At 41.3% G+C, this 17772-nt stretch overlaps 1 protein-coding gene across 1 annotated transcript in view; it reads right to left on the bottom strand.

Moving 5' to 3' along the window:
* LOC150087633 (nose resistant to fluoxetine protein 6-like) overlaps positions 1–17772 on the bottom strand; it is a 204680-nt gene that overhangs the window by 165464 nt on the left and 21444 nt on the right. The window contains exon 3 of the mRNA XM_090369837.1: positions 562–734. Coding sequence (XP_090225963.1) covers positions 562–734 — 173 coding nt within the window. The remainder of the gene's footprint in view (positions 1–561; positions 735–17772) is intronic.

The following is a 17772-nucleotide window of genomic DNA, read 5'->3' as shown; positions in this document are numbered from 1 at the left end:
ATTTGATATCTTTCTTTCTTTCGTATCTCTAATCATCAGACATCTGTTCCACATAAGCACTTCATTTGAACCCTTTTCCTCTTCATTTTTGATCTTTAGGATGGTCCATGATCCATGTTTCACTTTCCATCCAATAAGGAAAGCCTCAATATAACCGTAGATTATGATTTGGTTTTTTAAATTGGCAAATCTAAGTATTCTGTTCGTTATGAAACAAAATACTTAGAACTAGCAAAGTCTGAAATAATTAAAAACTATGATTAAAACCGACCCTATCAAAAATCAAAATTGAGTTTTATTAAACATTTGAAAAGAACTGTGAAATCCTTTTGCCTTACTCCATGAATAGCAATTTTAATCACTTACACCTGTAACAAGTTTCTGAGAATGTAAAAAATTTCACTCTGTCATTTGATATCATTACTCCTCATACATTTTCACTTTCTAGATTAAATATTTAATCACATATTGAATAATTCTGCTTACACACTTAGCAAATGAAAGGTTTGTATCTTTCATACTTGGAACTGATAGTTTTATTTTAATTGCAATTAAACTTACAACAACACTCATATGAAACCCTAAGGGAACTGTACAGTATTGTCCATCAAAGCCAGTAATATTTGCAAGTGAGTTATTTGGCACATGAATCTCAAGGCATTCATCATAATTGCCTGTCCAAAAAAGAAATCCATCCAAAATACCAGATGGGAGTTTTCCAGAAGCATCAAATACTGCCAAAAAATAAAATAAAATAAATAAATATAATAAAATAAACAAATAAAAACAAGACAACAAAAATACATTTAACACTCTTTGGTGCCTATATGAATCATTTAGATTTTTGTATAGCACATTTAGATGTTTATAAACTTGAATATGAAAAAAGAAGAGAGTGAATCTCATACCCTAATTAATCAAAGTAGAAAAGTCAAAGAAAGTCTAACAGAAGTGGTAGATGATGTGAATAGGTACTTTGCAACAATCTTTATATTTGCAGGACTGTTTGCATTATTATTATTATTATTCTTTATATTATTTCTCCCTGATTGGGGGTTTCACCTCGTGACAGCTATTGCTACCAAGTACACAGGGTGGTTGTTGTTATGTCTGGTGCTACTGTTGGTCGAAGAACTCTCTGGCTATCCTACAGGTTTTAAGGATTGCAATTTTCTGGAGTTCCTTGTAGGTGTTCACTGGGAGACCTATTGCTGCTAGGCTGTTATGTAGGTCTTTGGAACGATATTGGTGGTTGAAACGATGATCGGGAAGGTTGTTACTTCTTGTATATGCCACATCTCCTTGATCTCATGTCTCAGGTTCTTGTACTCCCTGATTTTTTCCCCATGGGTTTTCTGCAGGTTGCCGCTGTTTGGTACCACGATTTCAATCAGATAGGTAGCCTTTTCCTTCTTGTCCACAAGAGTTATGTCCGGTCTGTTGTGTGGGATTCTCCTATCCATTATTATGATGCGGTCCCAGTAAAGCTTGTGGGTTGGAGTCTATAATACTGCCTGCGGTTCGTACTTGTAGTACAGTACACTTTCTTCGATCAACTGGTATTTCCTTGCTAGCTTCTGATGTATTATCCTGGCTACCTGGTCATGTCTATGAGTGTACTCAGTCTGGGTGATCACCTTGCATCCCACGGTGATGTGTTGGATCATTTCTGAGGCCAGGTGGCATCGTTGACATGTGTCATCTAACACTCTGGGCTCCTTGGCGATGTATTTTCTATAGTTCCTGGTGTTGCTTACCTGGTCTTGGATGGCGAGCATGAAACCTTCAGTCTCAGGGAAGAGTGTCCAGCCCATGAGCCACGCATTGGAAGCAATTTTATCTATGTGACCCTCCTGATGGATATCATTGTAGTGTCTACCATGGAGAGCCTTCTCTGCCCATCTTTCTAGCTTCGTTTGTATCTCCTGGTTGGGGGGGTATTCCTCGCTTAGGTTGATTGGGGTATGCTGCTTGTCTATCTTTCTTATGGCCTGGTGGAGTGCTACTGTGTGTTTCTGGAAGTAATCCTTCAGGTTAACTATCACTGTCTTCTGTTGCTCAATGAGGTCTATCAGGCTCCTTCTTTCTTTCTGAGCAATTGTCCATCTCTCCACGGCTGATTTCGGGTGGTGTTGGTGGCTCTTGGTCATCATTCTCCTTGTCGTTCTCATGATATCCTCCAGCTCAGTGTTAGTTCAATCTATGACCCTGAAGGAGTATGTTAGCACTGGGACTACATAGGTGTTTATAGTTTTAATAGTGTTCCTACTGTTCAGCTTTGCTGAACAGTAGGAACACAGGGGACACGTTTTTAAACGTGTTCCCCGTGTTCACGTTTTTAAAGATTGTAAAAAGAAAAATGAAAGTGCTATATGTATTAATTGTAAGAGAAAAAATAGGGATTTTTGCCATCCAATTAGAAGCAAGGAATGCAGTGAATATAAGAAGTATTATGAACAATATAGGACTAGATTAGATTATGGACAGGAAAGAAATAGAAATGAAAAAGCTAAAGGTACTGCAAGTGAATGGGCAAAGATCCTATAATGTTGCATTGCAGTTGAGTCATCGGATGGATGAAAAAGACCATGATGTCCTCCTTCTTCAGGAGCCATACATGGTTGGGAACCTTGTTAAAGGTTATAAAATAACTGATAAAATTGTGCAGTCTGGGGTAAACAGTCAGGCTGCTGTCATAGTGAGAAATGCAGACTGTGTGGTAACACAAATTGATGAGTTGTGTTTTACTCATGGAGTCTGTGCTGAGATCTTGAGTGAGATTGGTAGCGTATATATGGTAAGTGTGTACTCCCAGTTCCATGATGAACTGCAGCCTTATTTAAACTATATTGAAAAAGTGGTAGAGGTATTACAAGGAAAGAAAATTGTAATTGGTATTGATTCAAATGCAAGTTCAACAACTTGGGGAAGTCGCAAGACTAATAATAGAGGAAATCAATTAGAGGTCAGAGTTGATAAGTCAGAGCCTTAATATTGTAAATGAGCTGGGCAAGCCCTCTACCTTCAGTACTATACAAGAAGAATCTAATATAGATTTAACATTAACTACAGAAGACTTGTGGAATAAGATATGGTGTTGGAGGGTAAGGGACGATTGGACTACCAGTGATCATAGATGTATCAGTTTCGAGATAAGAGATGAGAGGGTAGAATGTAATGCAGCATTGAAAAGAGGTTTGCAGCAAGTTCTGCAAACTAGCAGCGTTTTGAAGAAGAGATTACAATAGACAAGAAATAGATAGCAGCCTGGCTGGAGAAAGGGCCGAGAAAATAGTTAGTATTATATATGAAAGTTGCTGCGGTCTATGAGGAGGAGCACAAAATTAAAAAGGGTTGTTCCTTGGTGGAATGGGATATTAGTGGAAATGAGGAGGAGAGTGGACAGGGCTAGGAGGAATTTCCAGAGGGTACCGAGAAGAGGAATAAGTGAACAAATGGAGGAATTAAAGAGGCAATACCAACAAATAAGACAGGAATATGTTGGTAGAATTTAAAAAGAGAAGAGAGAAGCATGGCAAAACTACATAAAAGAGGAAATTAATAAGAATGTATGGGGATTACCATACTAATTATTATTTGATAGAATGAAAGTTGATCAAGTTTATAGTACTATTAAAATAGAAAATCAGAGTACGAGGGACTGGGAGTCCTCCATGCGTGGTTTTCTCTCCTCATTTTTTCCTATAGATCAAATAAGTTTGGATAGTAGAGAACAAAGACAAATCAGGAAATTAAATGATGAATATGTGGGTGAGCAGGAAATTGAAAGTTTAATTACAGAGAAAGAATTGAAGATAGTATTGGAGAAGGTTAAGACAAAGAAAGCACCAGGCAGAGATGGATTGCTACCCGAAGTGATAAAGAAGTTTGATTTGAAATTTGGAAAGGAATTGGTAGAGTTATATAATATGTGCTAAAATGAGAAAATCTTTCCTAGTTGTTGGAAGGAGGCGTACATTAAAATATTATTAAAGAATAGAGAAAAAGAGAGGACGGATCCTGGATCATATAGACCAGTGGCATTATTGCCAGTTATCGCAACAGTTTTTGAAAGAGTGTTGATGAATAGATTGGAGGGATATTATGAGAGTAGTGGAATGAGCAGCCCTAGGCAGTTTGGCTTTTGGAGGGGCAGATCTCCTGAAGATGCTGTGGTTAAAATGGTGTCATATGTACAAGAGACTTCAGAAAAGTATGTTCTGGGTATATTTCTTGACTTTAAGGGGCATTTGATCATACGTGGTGGCCGAGCTTTCTAGCAAGAATGAGAAAAATGAAGTGTACTGGGCATTCTATGGAATTTTAAAAGATTATTTTAAAGATAGAAAAGTTACAATTGTAACAAAATATGGGAAAGTTACTCAGGAAGTAACAAGAGGTGCTCCACAAGGTTCAATCATAGGTCCCTATAGTTGGAATATTGTATTGGATGAGCTACTGGTTCAGGAGTGGATAGGATGTGAGCTGGTAGCATATGCTGATGATTTGTTAATAATGGTGGTGAGAAAGTCTAGAAAAGAATTGGAGGAGAGAATTAAGAAGGCTATGTGACAAGTGGAGAAATCGGCTGAGGTCCATAAAATGGAGATATCAATGAGAAAAACTCACATGGTTCTGCTCAAAGGGAAGCTCATTGAAAGAAGGCCACCTGTAAAAATATTTGGTACAACGATAGCATATGCCCCCTTGGTCAAGCACCTAGGAGTTTATGTGGATGTCCTTTATGCCTCACGTGCAGAAATTAAGAGATAAAGTGAGGATGATTTATTTAAAAATTAGGAAAATCACACAGGTAGAATGGGGAGTGAAAGGCAAGTCCTTAGACCTCCTCTATAAATGTATATTTCTACTGATTGTGACATATGCATGTGGGGCTTGGGGGTCATAGAGTGACTAATAGCCACGTTAAAAGAAGTCTTATTTCAGCACAGAGATTTGCTCTTCTGGCGAGGACACGGTCCTGCAGAACCGTTCCAAATGATGCTCTCCAAGTTATTGCAGGAAAGGAACCAGTGGATCTGATTATATTTAAAAGGACAATGGAATATGCGATTAAGAATAATAAGAGAATAGAACTTATGGGAATAAAATCTTGTAGGGAAGAGAGTATGGAAGACACAATTTGAAAGTAGAAAATAAAATGTTGCAGCAAGATATAGATTGTATTTGGCAGGAAAGATGGAATGGTTCTGCTAAGGGGCATGTTACCTTTGACTTTCTGCCTGGGGTGAAAACTATTAAAGAGATTTCATCTTGGTCTGGTCTAGGACCGTTCGAAACAATGTTAATAACTGGACATGGGCTAGAGAAAAGACTGGTAGAGCTTGGTGTAGAAGAATATCCAGTGTGTATTTGTGGGATGGTAGAGGATACAGAGCATATTTTATGACTGTATAAGATATGATATACCAAGGAATATGTTAATTAGGCAGATTGGCTCCAACTCATACACCTGGAGTGACTTGTTTAAGAATAGGGAATGGAATGAAGCTTTTGCTGAGTTCGCTAGAGAAGTAAACAGGATTAAACAATTCTAACAATTTGTATATATGTAAATAGTGTTTTTATGGAGTTGAGATTTAGTTGGAATTGGAATTTATTGATCTTATAGTTTATAGTTGTATAAAAGAAAATGTTGTAAAAAGTATAAAATACAAAAATATATTGATGAATTTTAAATGTTTAGAGTTTTAATTTGGCTGGAACAAGAATCACAATTTATAGAAGTTTCCCTTTGAAGTTTAAAGTTCAATTGAGCTCTAGATAGTCGATATCCGCCTCTTTGGGGCAGGGGCGGTAACATATCCTCAATGTTTGATTAATCATATGGAGGATATTATTATTATTATTATTATTATTATTATTATTAGCCACATGGTACAAGGAAGCCTGAGGCTTATGCTGCACCAGCCAAAAAAAAAAAAAAAATTCCCGAGTTACCCTGAGAGAGAGAGAGAGAGAGAGAGAGAGAGAGAGAAGTAGAAAGGAATCACCAAGAAAGAGAAGAATGATGATATCCAGCTCAGGACCCTGGGTTTGCCAAGCCCATACTCACCAGATGTGAGCCCCCGGGGTTAAATATGATTAAGGATCAAAAGATTAAAATTGATAGGATAGAGTAATAAAGAGAAGATGAGCTTATTGCTCAGGAAGCACAGGTACAAGTAAGTGTTAGGACAGTGATGATGATAATGATGTTCGGCTTTGCTTTCAGAAGCCTTCTGAGTTTCTGATGGTATTTTTCAGTCAGGCAGGCCTTAATTTGCTTGTGCTGTAACTGCTGAGCCTGCATCATCCCCAGGTATTTGTAGAACTCTCCCTCTGTCATGACTTCGATTTCTTTACCAGTCTACAGCTGGTAGTTTTGGCCGACTAATTTTCCCTGCAATCTGTGGATCTTGCATTTGTTTATATCAAATTCCATCCTGATATCATTGATGAAATCGTTGGTGATGCAGAGTAGATAGCATTAGCATTAGTACAGGCATATGAGGCAAGAAAGCAAGCTTATGCAATATCAGCCAAAAAAAAAACACTCCAATTTCACCCCTCCGTTCATTCGAAATACCTGTCCAGCTGAACCTTAAATTTACTTAGGCTTTCAACTTCCACAACAAGGAATGGAAGTCTATTCCACCAACCAACTACCCACTGGCTGGCTGAAAGCAAATTTCTGCACATCTGTCCTACATCTGTCTTTCCTCAATTTTAATTATGCCCTCTCAAGTGATTATTCTGAGCAAGACGAAAATTCCCGTCAGCTTTGAGCATGCTCAAACCATTCAAGGCTTTATACACCTCTATCAGATCACGTCGCCGGTACCTAGTCTCCAGACGCTGTAATTTGCAAAACTTAAGCCTTTGTTCGTAAGAGCAACCCTTTGTTCCATTCACTAATCTTGTTGCCCTTCTCTGTACTCATTCCAGCAGCTCTACATCCTTCTTGTTTTGAGGCCTCCAGACCCAGAGGCGGATTTAGCGGCGGGCGCACCGGGCGCGCGCCCTGGGCCCGACTTCTGAAGGGCCTACGCAAAACCCCAACAAATTAGTTCAACATATTAGTTCAACTAATAGTTGAACTAATATGTTCAACTTTAGTTCAAAACTTTGTGATTATTATTATGCTATTATTAATTATATTCAAAATTTTATTGGAAATAAAACATTAATAGTACATAATATTTTTTATTTATTTAAAAAAATGGTTAACATGTATTTTTATTTTCCCCGTCTCTCTCTTTTCTTTAAGGGGCCCAATATTTTCTTCTGCGCCCGTGGCCTCAACCGACCTTAAACCGCTCCTGTCCAGACCTGTATTTTTCAGATGGTATTTTTCTCAAGGTGTGGCCTGACCATTGCCTTATACAAGAGAATAATCACCTCCTTATCCGTGCTAGAAAAATTCCTGTATATAATTGACAAGACACCATGAGCTACTCTTGCAGCCCGTCTGCACTGCTCAGAAAACTTCATATCTGCTTGCACAATTACCCCCAGGTCCTTTTCATTCTCTACCACTGTCAGTGTAGTACCACCGAGTTGATACATTACTCTGGGGTTACTGTTTCCCATATATAGTACTATACATTTGTCAATATTAAACATAATTTGCCACCTCTCAGCCCATCTACTCAACCTTTACAGATCCTGTTGCAGCAGCATACTGTCAGTAGTGTCCTTAACAACCCTGCCGACCTTTGTATCGTCTGCAATCTTGGACATTAAGCTTGATATACCATCATCAATATCATTTATAAATGCAGAAAACAACAATGGACTAACCCCTGAATCCTGAGGGACTCCACTAATAACATTAGACCACGATGAGCAATGTCCATTTATTACTTGTACTGAGCTTCTTGTACCATTATTTGTGGATATCCATTCCTGGAGTTCACAAGTTGTGAGAGTTCCTAATCATCTGTTTTACTTTTTTCTCCTGAATCTCCCACTCTCTCATCTCTTGTTCATCCTTGGTTTTCTTGCGTTCTAGTTCTATTCAAGGGGCTTGGCTATTATGTCTTTCTTCCCTGCACCATATGTTGCACCAGAACTCCTCAATTATCTTCTGCTTGGGTGATCCACTCGTTTCTTTCCCGTCTTCTTTAAAGGAGTCTTCTCCAAGACTCCTGTATAAGCCTCTTTGGTCCTCATCAAAGATTCAGTTGTTTATTTTCCTCTGGGAGCTCTCTTTGTATCAGCATAGTCTCTAGCTGAGTGCGAGGAGGTTCCGCTTCAGTGTGTCCAAGTACTCGCCTATTCTCTGATTTTTTTCTCATGTTTGCTGTGGACGCTGTCTCTCTTAAGGATGATAACTTGGACAGAATGTCTGGCTGAAGACTTAACTTCAAAAGCGTGCGACTCAACTCTTTTCTGATTTTGATGGCAGTTTTAGGAGCCAGTGGTCCTAAAACTGCCACTAATATTTATTCCACAGCTCCCACTTATCATCAACCAAATAGTGCAACATTACTGTTGTGTAGGGCATGTGCTTATACACCGATGGGCCAAAACATTATGACCAAGGAGTTGTTATACAAATCGAAGCAACTGCAGATGAACTACGGCATGTGTGAAGGTTGGGACATGGTATAAAAAACGCCTGATACTGAGCCCTGTTAATCAGTGTTACTCTTGTTCTTCAGATGGGAAAGCAGCAGACTTAAGCGAGTTTGACAAAGGCCAAATTGTAATGGCCAGACGACTGGGTCAGAGCATATCTGAAACGGCACGGCTGGAGAAGTGCTCACGATCAGCCATGGTTAATATCTACCAAAAGTTGTCCGAGGAAGAAAAACCCACGAACCGCTGGCAAGGTGTTGGGCGACCACGGCTCATCGATGCTTGAGGTGGGCGAAGGCTCTCCCAGATGGTACGTGGCAATAGAATGGCGACTGTGGCGCAACTAGCTGGTAATTGGAATGCTGGTGATAGGAGTAATGTGTCACAACACACACAGTTCATCGAATCCTGATGAAAATGGGGCTGCATAGCCACAGACCACACCATATGCCCATGCTAACCATGGTTCACCGGCAACAGCACCTACAATGGACACATGAGCATCGAAACTGACCTTGAGTGATTGGAAGACGGTCGTCTCCTACGATGAATCATGTTTCTGGTTACCACGTGGACAGTTGGGTACGTGTGCGTAGTTTACCTGGGGAAGTGATGGCGCCTGGATGCACCGCGGGATGAAAACAAGCCAGTGGTGGCAGTGTCATGTGTGATTTGGGTGATGTTCTGCTGGGATACCCTGGGTACAGTCATTCATGTGCTGGGTACTCTGACGTCTACCACCTGCCTAAACATTATAAACAACAAAAGAACAAATAAGCACTCGCGAATTGCCCGCAAGGACGAGTAAAAAGAAACCAACCGGACTGGACCGTAGGAACATCGACTGTGACAACGAAGAAGGAGGAACAAGAAGTGAACTTAATAATGAACACCCACGAGGTACACGACTAGTCGCCTACAACCACAAGCAGAACCTGAGGGCATCCACGTAGCTGGGACAAAGGGATCCTTGCTCCTGTTCCAGGACAAATACCGGACCGACAACTCGGATGGAGTTAACATGTGTGACACGCAGCCGAGCTGCCGATGCCACATGGTGATCTGAGCCGGGCAACCTAGCCTGACTCTCTTTAAATCCTAGGGGTGGGGGGAGGGCCCCCACCCCTAGGATTTAAAGAGAGTCAGGCTAGGTTGCCCTTTCTTTCTGGTGAGGCATGTGCAGGCCTCACTGATCAACTGGGGGTCGCCTACTCTATTGTCCCCATACTTCTTACACCCCTGTAGATAGAGGGGGAGGAGACTGTAGGCTGGGTGGGCCTTACACCCCCACCCAGTCTACAGGCTCCTCCCCCTCTATCTTTATGCAAGAGTATGCTCCCACACCAAAACCTTAAACAACTCCAAATTAGCTACGCCTACTTTCGGCCTTTTTACATCTAAGCGATATTTTCTCACGCAATTGATGACACGCACATATGTACATATTATACACACATATATATTTTATATGTGCATGTGTATCTTGCTGATCTCCAGTATATATATATATATATGTGTGTGTGCATGTGTATATGTATATATTTATATATATACATGTATATATATATATATTTTTTTTATTTATTTATTTTATTTTTTTTTTTTTTTAGGTCCTAGCTGCTGAAATCTCAGGAAATTAGGCAACAGGACCTGCCAGAGTAAAAATAGTTTACTAGGTTCCTGGTCTACCTCCACGGGGCGTAAGTGGGAAAATGGGCCTCAGCAGGGGTTTAGTGGCTAAACGACCAGATGAACAAAGGTGACATAACACAAATTCAATACCCATACACACTTTAAATCTCTGACCCTCCCAGCAAACTGGCATACCCACAATGTAAGCAAAGCAGAGATGGGGAAAATCCCTGGAGCCACTAGACATCAACACACTTTACACTTTAATTAAACATTATTGGCTAATTGGGGTGCCTGTGCTCTGCTCAGGCAAACCAACTCACACTTAAACATTATTGCTAACTAGGAACATCCATTCATGGCAAAGGTCTTCTCACTGGCGGTGCTGTCTATCAGCAGGATAATGTGCCATGCCACACCATTGGGATTGTTCGAGACTTCTTCGCGGAATACAAGGAAGACTTCCAGGTATTGCCCTGGCCTCCAAGTTCCCCAGACATCAGTCCCATCAACTCGCTGTGGCGTAACTCGCTGGTAATTGGAATGCTGGTGATAGGGGTAATGTGTCACAACATACAGTTCATCGAACCCTGCTGAAAATGGGGCTGCATAGCCGCAGGCCGCACCGTGTGCCCATGCTAACCACGTTCACCGGCGACTTCTTCGCGGTAAGCATGTTTTTTTTTTTTTCTGTCAAAAGCATCTGTGGTTTGTGTTGGAACAGCAACTCCGATCTGTGGCGTCTCAACCACTGACCTTACAGGAGTTATAGGATCTGATGGTTATGTGTTGATAATGGATACCCAAAGGCACATTTAGAAATCTTGTAGGGCCATGCCTCGCCGGGTACGAGCTGTTTTGGCTGCACGTGGAAGACCAACATCATATTAGGTAGGTGGCCATAATGTTTTGGCTCATCGGTGTTAGTCATCTGTCCACATATCGGTAGAGGCATTACACTGAAATAGACCAATTAGCGATTGAACACAGTTTGTTGTTGTTGGACTTTAGGAGTATTAATGATTAAGGCCATATTGCTCAGTGTGTATACTGTCTGTAAATTGCATATATTCTATGGTCAATTTTCTGTTTGCTAGATGAAAAACGCCGGAGTTTCATTTTGAAAAAACCGTGCTACCCTCGTGTGAGACTACCTAACTCAGCGATATTGTGAAAAAGGTCCATAAAAATTCCTCACATCACTGACGGGACCTGAACTTTGGTCTTTTCCACCTAGTGTTGGGAAGGATGGTGATTCTACCAGCTATGCCACCCACAAAGCAACTGAATTTAACCCCAGGGGCTCACAGCCGATAAGTATGGACTTGGCACCCAGGGTCCTGAACCAGATATCATCATTCTTCTCTCTCTTGGTGATTCCCTTCTCTCTCTCTCTCTCTCAGGGTAACTCAATTTTTTTTTTTTTTTTTTTTTTTGGCTGTGCAGCATAAGCCTCTGGCTGCCTTGCACCATATGGCTAATAATAATAATTAGCATTAGCATTAGCATTAGTAGAGGCATTTGATGCAAGAAAGCAAGCTTATGCAGCATCAGCCAAAAAAAAAAAAAAAAACCACTTCCACTTCACCCCTCTGTTCGTTCAAAATACCTGTCCAGCTGAGCCTTAAACTTATTTAGGCTATCAACCTCCACCACAAGGGATGGAAGTCTGTTCCACCAACCAACCACCCGCTGGCTAAAGGCAAATTTCCGCACTTCTATCCTACATCTGTCTTTCCTCAATTTGAATTTATGCCCTCTCAGGTGATTTTTCTGAGCTAGAGGAAGAATCCCATCAGCATTGAGCATGCTTAAACCATTCAAGGCTTTATACACCTCTGTCAGATCACCTCGCTGGTGCCTAGTCTCCAGACACTGTAATTTGCAAAACTTAAGCCTTTCTTCGTAAGAGCACCCCTTTGTTCCATTCACTAATCTTGTTGCCCTTCTCTGTACTCGTTCCAGCAGCTCTACATCCTTCTTGAAATGAGGCCTCCAGACCTGTATACAGTACTCTAGGTGTGGCCTGACCATGGCCTTATACAATGGAACAATCACCTCCTTATCTCTGCTGGAAAAATTCCTGTATATCATTGACAATACTCCATGAGCTACTCTTGCAGCCCGTCTGCACTGCTCAGAGAACTTCATATCTGCCTGCACAACCACCCCCAAGTCCCTTTCATTCTCTACCACTGTCAGTGTAGTACCACAGAGTTGATACGTTGCTCTGGGGTTGCTGTTTCCCATGTGTAGTACTTTACATTTGTCAATGTTAAACTTCATTTGCCACCTCTCAGCCCATCTGCTCAACCTTTCCAGATCCTGTTGCAGCAGCATAGTGTCAGTAGTGTCCTTGACAACCCTGCCAACCTTTGTATCATCTGCAAACTTGGACATTAAGCTTGATATACCATCATCAATATCATTTATAAATACAGAAAACAACAATGGACCCAACACTGAGCCCTGAGGGACTCCACTAATAACATCAGTCCACGATGAGCAGTGTACATTGATTACCACTCTCTGTCTTCTCCCCCTCAACCACCCCTTTATCCATAGCAGCAATTTGCCTCCAATGTCACTGCTCCAATTTGTGTAGCAGTCTTCCATGTGCAACAGTATCAAAAGCCTTTCTAAGATCCAAGTATATAATATCAAAGTTATTCCCTGCATCCAGCTCTTTTGTGACTGCATCATAGTATCCAATCAAGTTGGTCAGGCAAGACTTCCCCTTGACAAAACCATGCTGTGTCTGAGCTATAACTGAAGTCTTGTCTAAATGATCCTGCAGTGCTTCTTTAACCAGTGCCTCCATTAATTTTCCTGGAACAAAAGTTAAGCTCACAGGTCTATAATTACTTGTTTCAGCCTTTGATCCTCCTTTGTGAATTGGGGTCACATTTGCACATTTCCAGTCCATGGGTACCTCCGCTGAGTCCAAGGAAGCTCTCATAACTATGGCTAAGGGTTTGGTTACTTCCTTTGCTGCCTCCTTTAATATAACTGGATAGATCCCATCCACCCCGGGTGCCTTTCTTGTGTTTATCTTCAACAGTTTCTCCTCCACTTTACTCCCAGTTATTTCAAGATTCTGTAGCTTACTGCTAGAGTTGAATACACCTCTGGCATTCCCCTTGCTGAATAACTCCTCATGTGTGAATTTCGATGCAAAATATTCATTTAGTTTGTTAGCTACCTGAGCAGGATCATCAACAGTTGCCCCATCAATATCAAGTGGACCAATCTGATTCATCCCCTTCCTTCTAGAGTTTACATAAGTAAAGAACTCTTTGCTGTTTTTCTTTGCATCCCTTGCCAAGGATTTCTCGTAATCTGCCTTCGCCTGCCTAACCTTCTTTGTAACTTGGTTGCATATCAACTTGTATCTATCATAGGCTTCTGTGTCATGTGTTAATTTGTAAGTATCCCATGCATTTTTCTTCTCTGCCATATGCCTCATTAGTTCATCTGACATCCATTTTGGCCTAAACCTTGAACAATATTTCTTAGTTGGTATGTAAAGCCTAGTAGCTTCCAAGATACGTTCTTTGAATGCTTCCCATTTTGAATTTGCTGTTGGTAACATCATCAGTTGGTCCCACTGTATAGAATTTAAATACTGTCTCAGTCCATCGTAGTTGCCTTTACGGAAGCAATAACCCTTCCCTTTACCCCTGAAGTGGGATATACCTCTTTGAGTAAATCCCACTTCAGCACACTGTGATCACTGCCACCTAGTGGTTCGTTTATCTGCAGATTCTTAATGCATGAAGAATCACTGCTGATAATCAAATCAAGAGTATTACTCCCTCTAGTTGCCTCCCGAACATGCTGATGTAGAAAACAATCATCCAATAAATCCACAAAAGCCCTGCTAGTGTGTGAGTAAGCAGCCCACAAATTCCAGTCAATATCTGGGAAATTAAAATCTCCCATTATAAGACTCTCTGATTTACTGGCCCACTCTATTTCCCTGTACAGTTCCTTATTATACTCATCATATTAGGCCTATAGCACACTCCTACTCTCAATTTTGATCTTCCAATGCTTATGTCACACCAAACTGACTCCACACTGCACTGTCCAGCGATGTCGACTGGCTTCACTTCCTTGGTTTTTATGTGTTTCTTAACTAATAGCATAACCCCTCCCCCCTTCCTATCCTGTCTATCCTTTCTGTAGACGTTGTACTCCCCAAATTGCAGTTCTGCATCCCTTATATCTGTGTGACACCACGTCTCTGATATCCCAACAATATCTGCCTTTGATGTTTTGAGCAATACCTCAAATTCATACCTCAAATAATAATAGTAATGGCGATGAATATTGTGCGCAACCTTTCAGCTTGCTTTGTGCACTAAGGCAAATTGTACTAGAACGCGGCAACAAATCTCTAACATACAGAATTCCGTGCAGTGATCCTACTTTTATTAAAAACTGGAAGTATTCTATAAAGCCAGAACCATTTTAGTCACTTCGTCGTTTACTTTCTTTAGCACAATTAAGTGTGTCTCTGTTCTACTTTGTCCAGCACTGATTTCACAAGAATGATGACTTAAATGAGAAATTCAGTTTTTTGAGGAGAGTAACTTAAAGGAGAGTGACATTTTATGCACTGAATAGCAGGCACCAATTTTAACTTCAGGAGCTGGATCTTGTATTTCACAATATGATTTTCATATACTTTTAGCATGTTTTTTTTTTTTTCCCGTCAAAATATTATTATTATTATTATTATTATTATTGTTGCTCTTATATTATTTCTCCCTAATTGGGGGTTCCACCTTGTGACGGGTATTGTTACCAAGTACACAGGGTGGTTGTTGTTATGTCTGGTGTTACAGTTGGTCGAGGAACTCTCTGACTATCCTACAGGTGTTCAGGATTGCGACTTTCTGGAGTTCCTTGTAGGTGTTCGCTGGGAGAACTATTGCTGCTAGGCTTCATTGTAGGGTCTTTGGCACCATACCTGTGATTGACACGATGATCGGGATGATCGTTACTTGTTGCAATGCTACATCTCTTTGATTTCCTGTCTTAGGTTCGTGTACTTCCTGATTTTTCCTCATGGGTTTTCTGCAGGTTGCCAGTGTTGGGTACCGCTGTGTCAATCAGATAGGTAGCCTTTTCCTTCTTGCCCACAAGGGTTATGTCCGGTGTATTGTGCGGGATGGTCTTATTCGTTATTATGGCGCGGTCCCTGTACAGCTTGTGGGTTGGGGTCTCTAGTACTGTCTGGGGTTCGTACTTGTAGTACGGTACACTTTCTTCGATCAACTGGTATTTCCTTGCTAGCTTCTGATGTATTATCCTGGCTACCTGGTCGTGCCTATGAGTGTATTCAGTCTGGGTGATCACCATGTATCCCGCCGTGATGTGTTGGATCGTTTCTGAGGCCAGGTGGCATCGTCGACATGTGTCATCGGACACTTCGGGCTCCTTTGCGATGTATTTTCTACAGGGTGATTCACAACCAGTGCGACAAACTTGCAGGAGGTGTAGGGGACACAAAGACGAATCGGAATCACGTAGCATTGCAGGGTCCGAAATGCCTTCATCATGCGGTAGAGGACGTTGAATGGGAGGGCGCGTGAACAGCGATCCCGCTGGAAGTCAGCATTTGCGAACCGGTTCCCGGGGCAGTAGGATGGACGAGTGTTCAAACGTTGAACTTGCCGACATGCACCTCGCGTATGGAGCTGCAGACTGTAACGGGCGCGCCGCTCTGTGTTTGTACCAGGAACGTTTCCCGCACAGGCGTGCTACTCATCATACGATTTTCGCACGTGTGCACAGAAGGTTACGTGAGACTGGCTGTTTCACGAGAGGTACCATGAATCGAGAGCGAACGACGAGGACGCCAGGCAATGAGGAGAATGTCCTACATCTTACAGAAGGCAATCCGAGTACGAGTACTCGAGAGATAGGCCAACGATTGGGTATTTCCCAATCCACTGTATGGAGGATACTGTCAACAAACCAAATGAGTTCATACCATCTGCAATGCGTCCAGTCATTGGAGCCTGCGGATTATCCCCTCCGGAGGACTTTTGCTACTTGGTTTCTTCAACAGGGTGCGGCAGACAGCGCACCCAAGGACTGTATGTTTTGCAGCATTTGCACTGGTAGTAACCGATCAGATAGCTTTAGCCGGTTTGGAATGGCCTGTAGGATTGTATTAGTCCTAAGGCTTGGGATCGGGATCCTCCAACCCCAGTTTGCCCAGAAATCTGGTACTGAAATAATGCCGACCATCATTTTGATGGCAAACACGAGTCTTCTCTTGTGAATGATGGCAGGAAGACGTCTAATGTTGACAGCTGCCGCCATCTGCCACCCAGATGGTGGCAGCTCTCAACATTAGACGAAATTTCCATATGGCCCACTTCAGTAGCCAGAATTCTGCGGAAATTCGAAAATTCGCCATAGGGTATGACTGGATAAACACGTCTTAATATATCTGCACCCAACAGCCTGGTCATGGGCGTGCATAAGTTGTTGTTTAATCATCCATTGGAATCGACAGAACTTTATTTGTAAGTGGTCTATGTGCGGTAGAAAGGGGAGCTTTGCATCAAAAATAACGCCCAGATCTGTATGTTGTTGGACAGCAGAAATCGCGGAACCTCTTAAAATGGGTTGTACTATTGTTGGGCTCCATTTCAGAGAGAAAGTCAACTGTTTTGGCTTCTCAGGATTTATTTGAAGTCCGAAATCGGAGAGGAAGGCCTCAAGGTTCCGGATTTTCTGAAGGATTAGGGTATTGATGTATTCAGCAGTGTCTCCAGGCTGATGGGAGTAAACAGTTTTTTGTCATCGGCAAAGGTGAGGATGTCAGTTCGGACTGTCACGAATGGCACGAGAACAGCTGAGAACAAGATTCCGGACAGGACCGCGCCTTGTAGGACTCCAGCTGTAATAGTCCTGGTGTAGCGCAGATTGACATCACGAACAATAATGGTTCTGTTCTCCAGCATTGGATGAATAAACCAGAGCACGTCTTCACCAATGAGGTAATACTCACGTAGTAGCCTTACCAATGCGCAAACAGATATGGAATCAAACGCTGACTGGACGTCGATATATTAGTAAATGCTATACATGTGCTCAATTACAACGTTCCTCAACGCAAGATCAGATAACACAAGTAATCCAGAAACCAGCATTGCAGATTTCTGGATCACTCTGGCTACTAATAATTTGCCAAATGTAGTTAAAAGTCTGCATTTTCCCATAATAAAGTTGCCAAATCAAATTTAATAACATTAAAAATCTACAGAAGTTACCTATACAGAAAAGACATTTCTTCTTTATCCACATTACCGTCTGATGCAACATAAGTCAGAGAACGATCAGATTGAATAAAGCGCTACCAAAAAAAAACAAAAAAAAAAACGGTTTCTATTCTTTATTTACTCCATCACGAGTTACTTAGTAATACAAATAACTTTTTATTTGGAATAAAAATGGCTTGAGGAAGTTAGAAATACTTACAACGTTTCATAAAATTTGAACAACCAAATTATGATACTTGGTTCATCTGTAAATGAT

This window comes from Mastigoproctus giganteus, chromosome 3 (genome assembly GCF_048544385.1).
Source record: "Mastigoproctus giganteus isolate SK-2022 chromosome 3, ASM4854438v1, whole genome shotgun sequence".
Taxonomy (NCBI): domain Eukaryota; kingdom Metazoa; phylum Arthropoda; class Arachnida; order Uropygi; family Thelyphonidae; genus Mastigoproctus; species Mastigoproctus giganteus.
The sequence above is the reverse complement of the archived record's forward strand: the minus strand, read 5'-3'. Positions and strand labels throughout refer to the sequence as shown.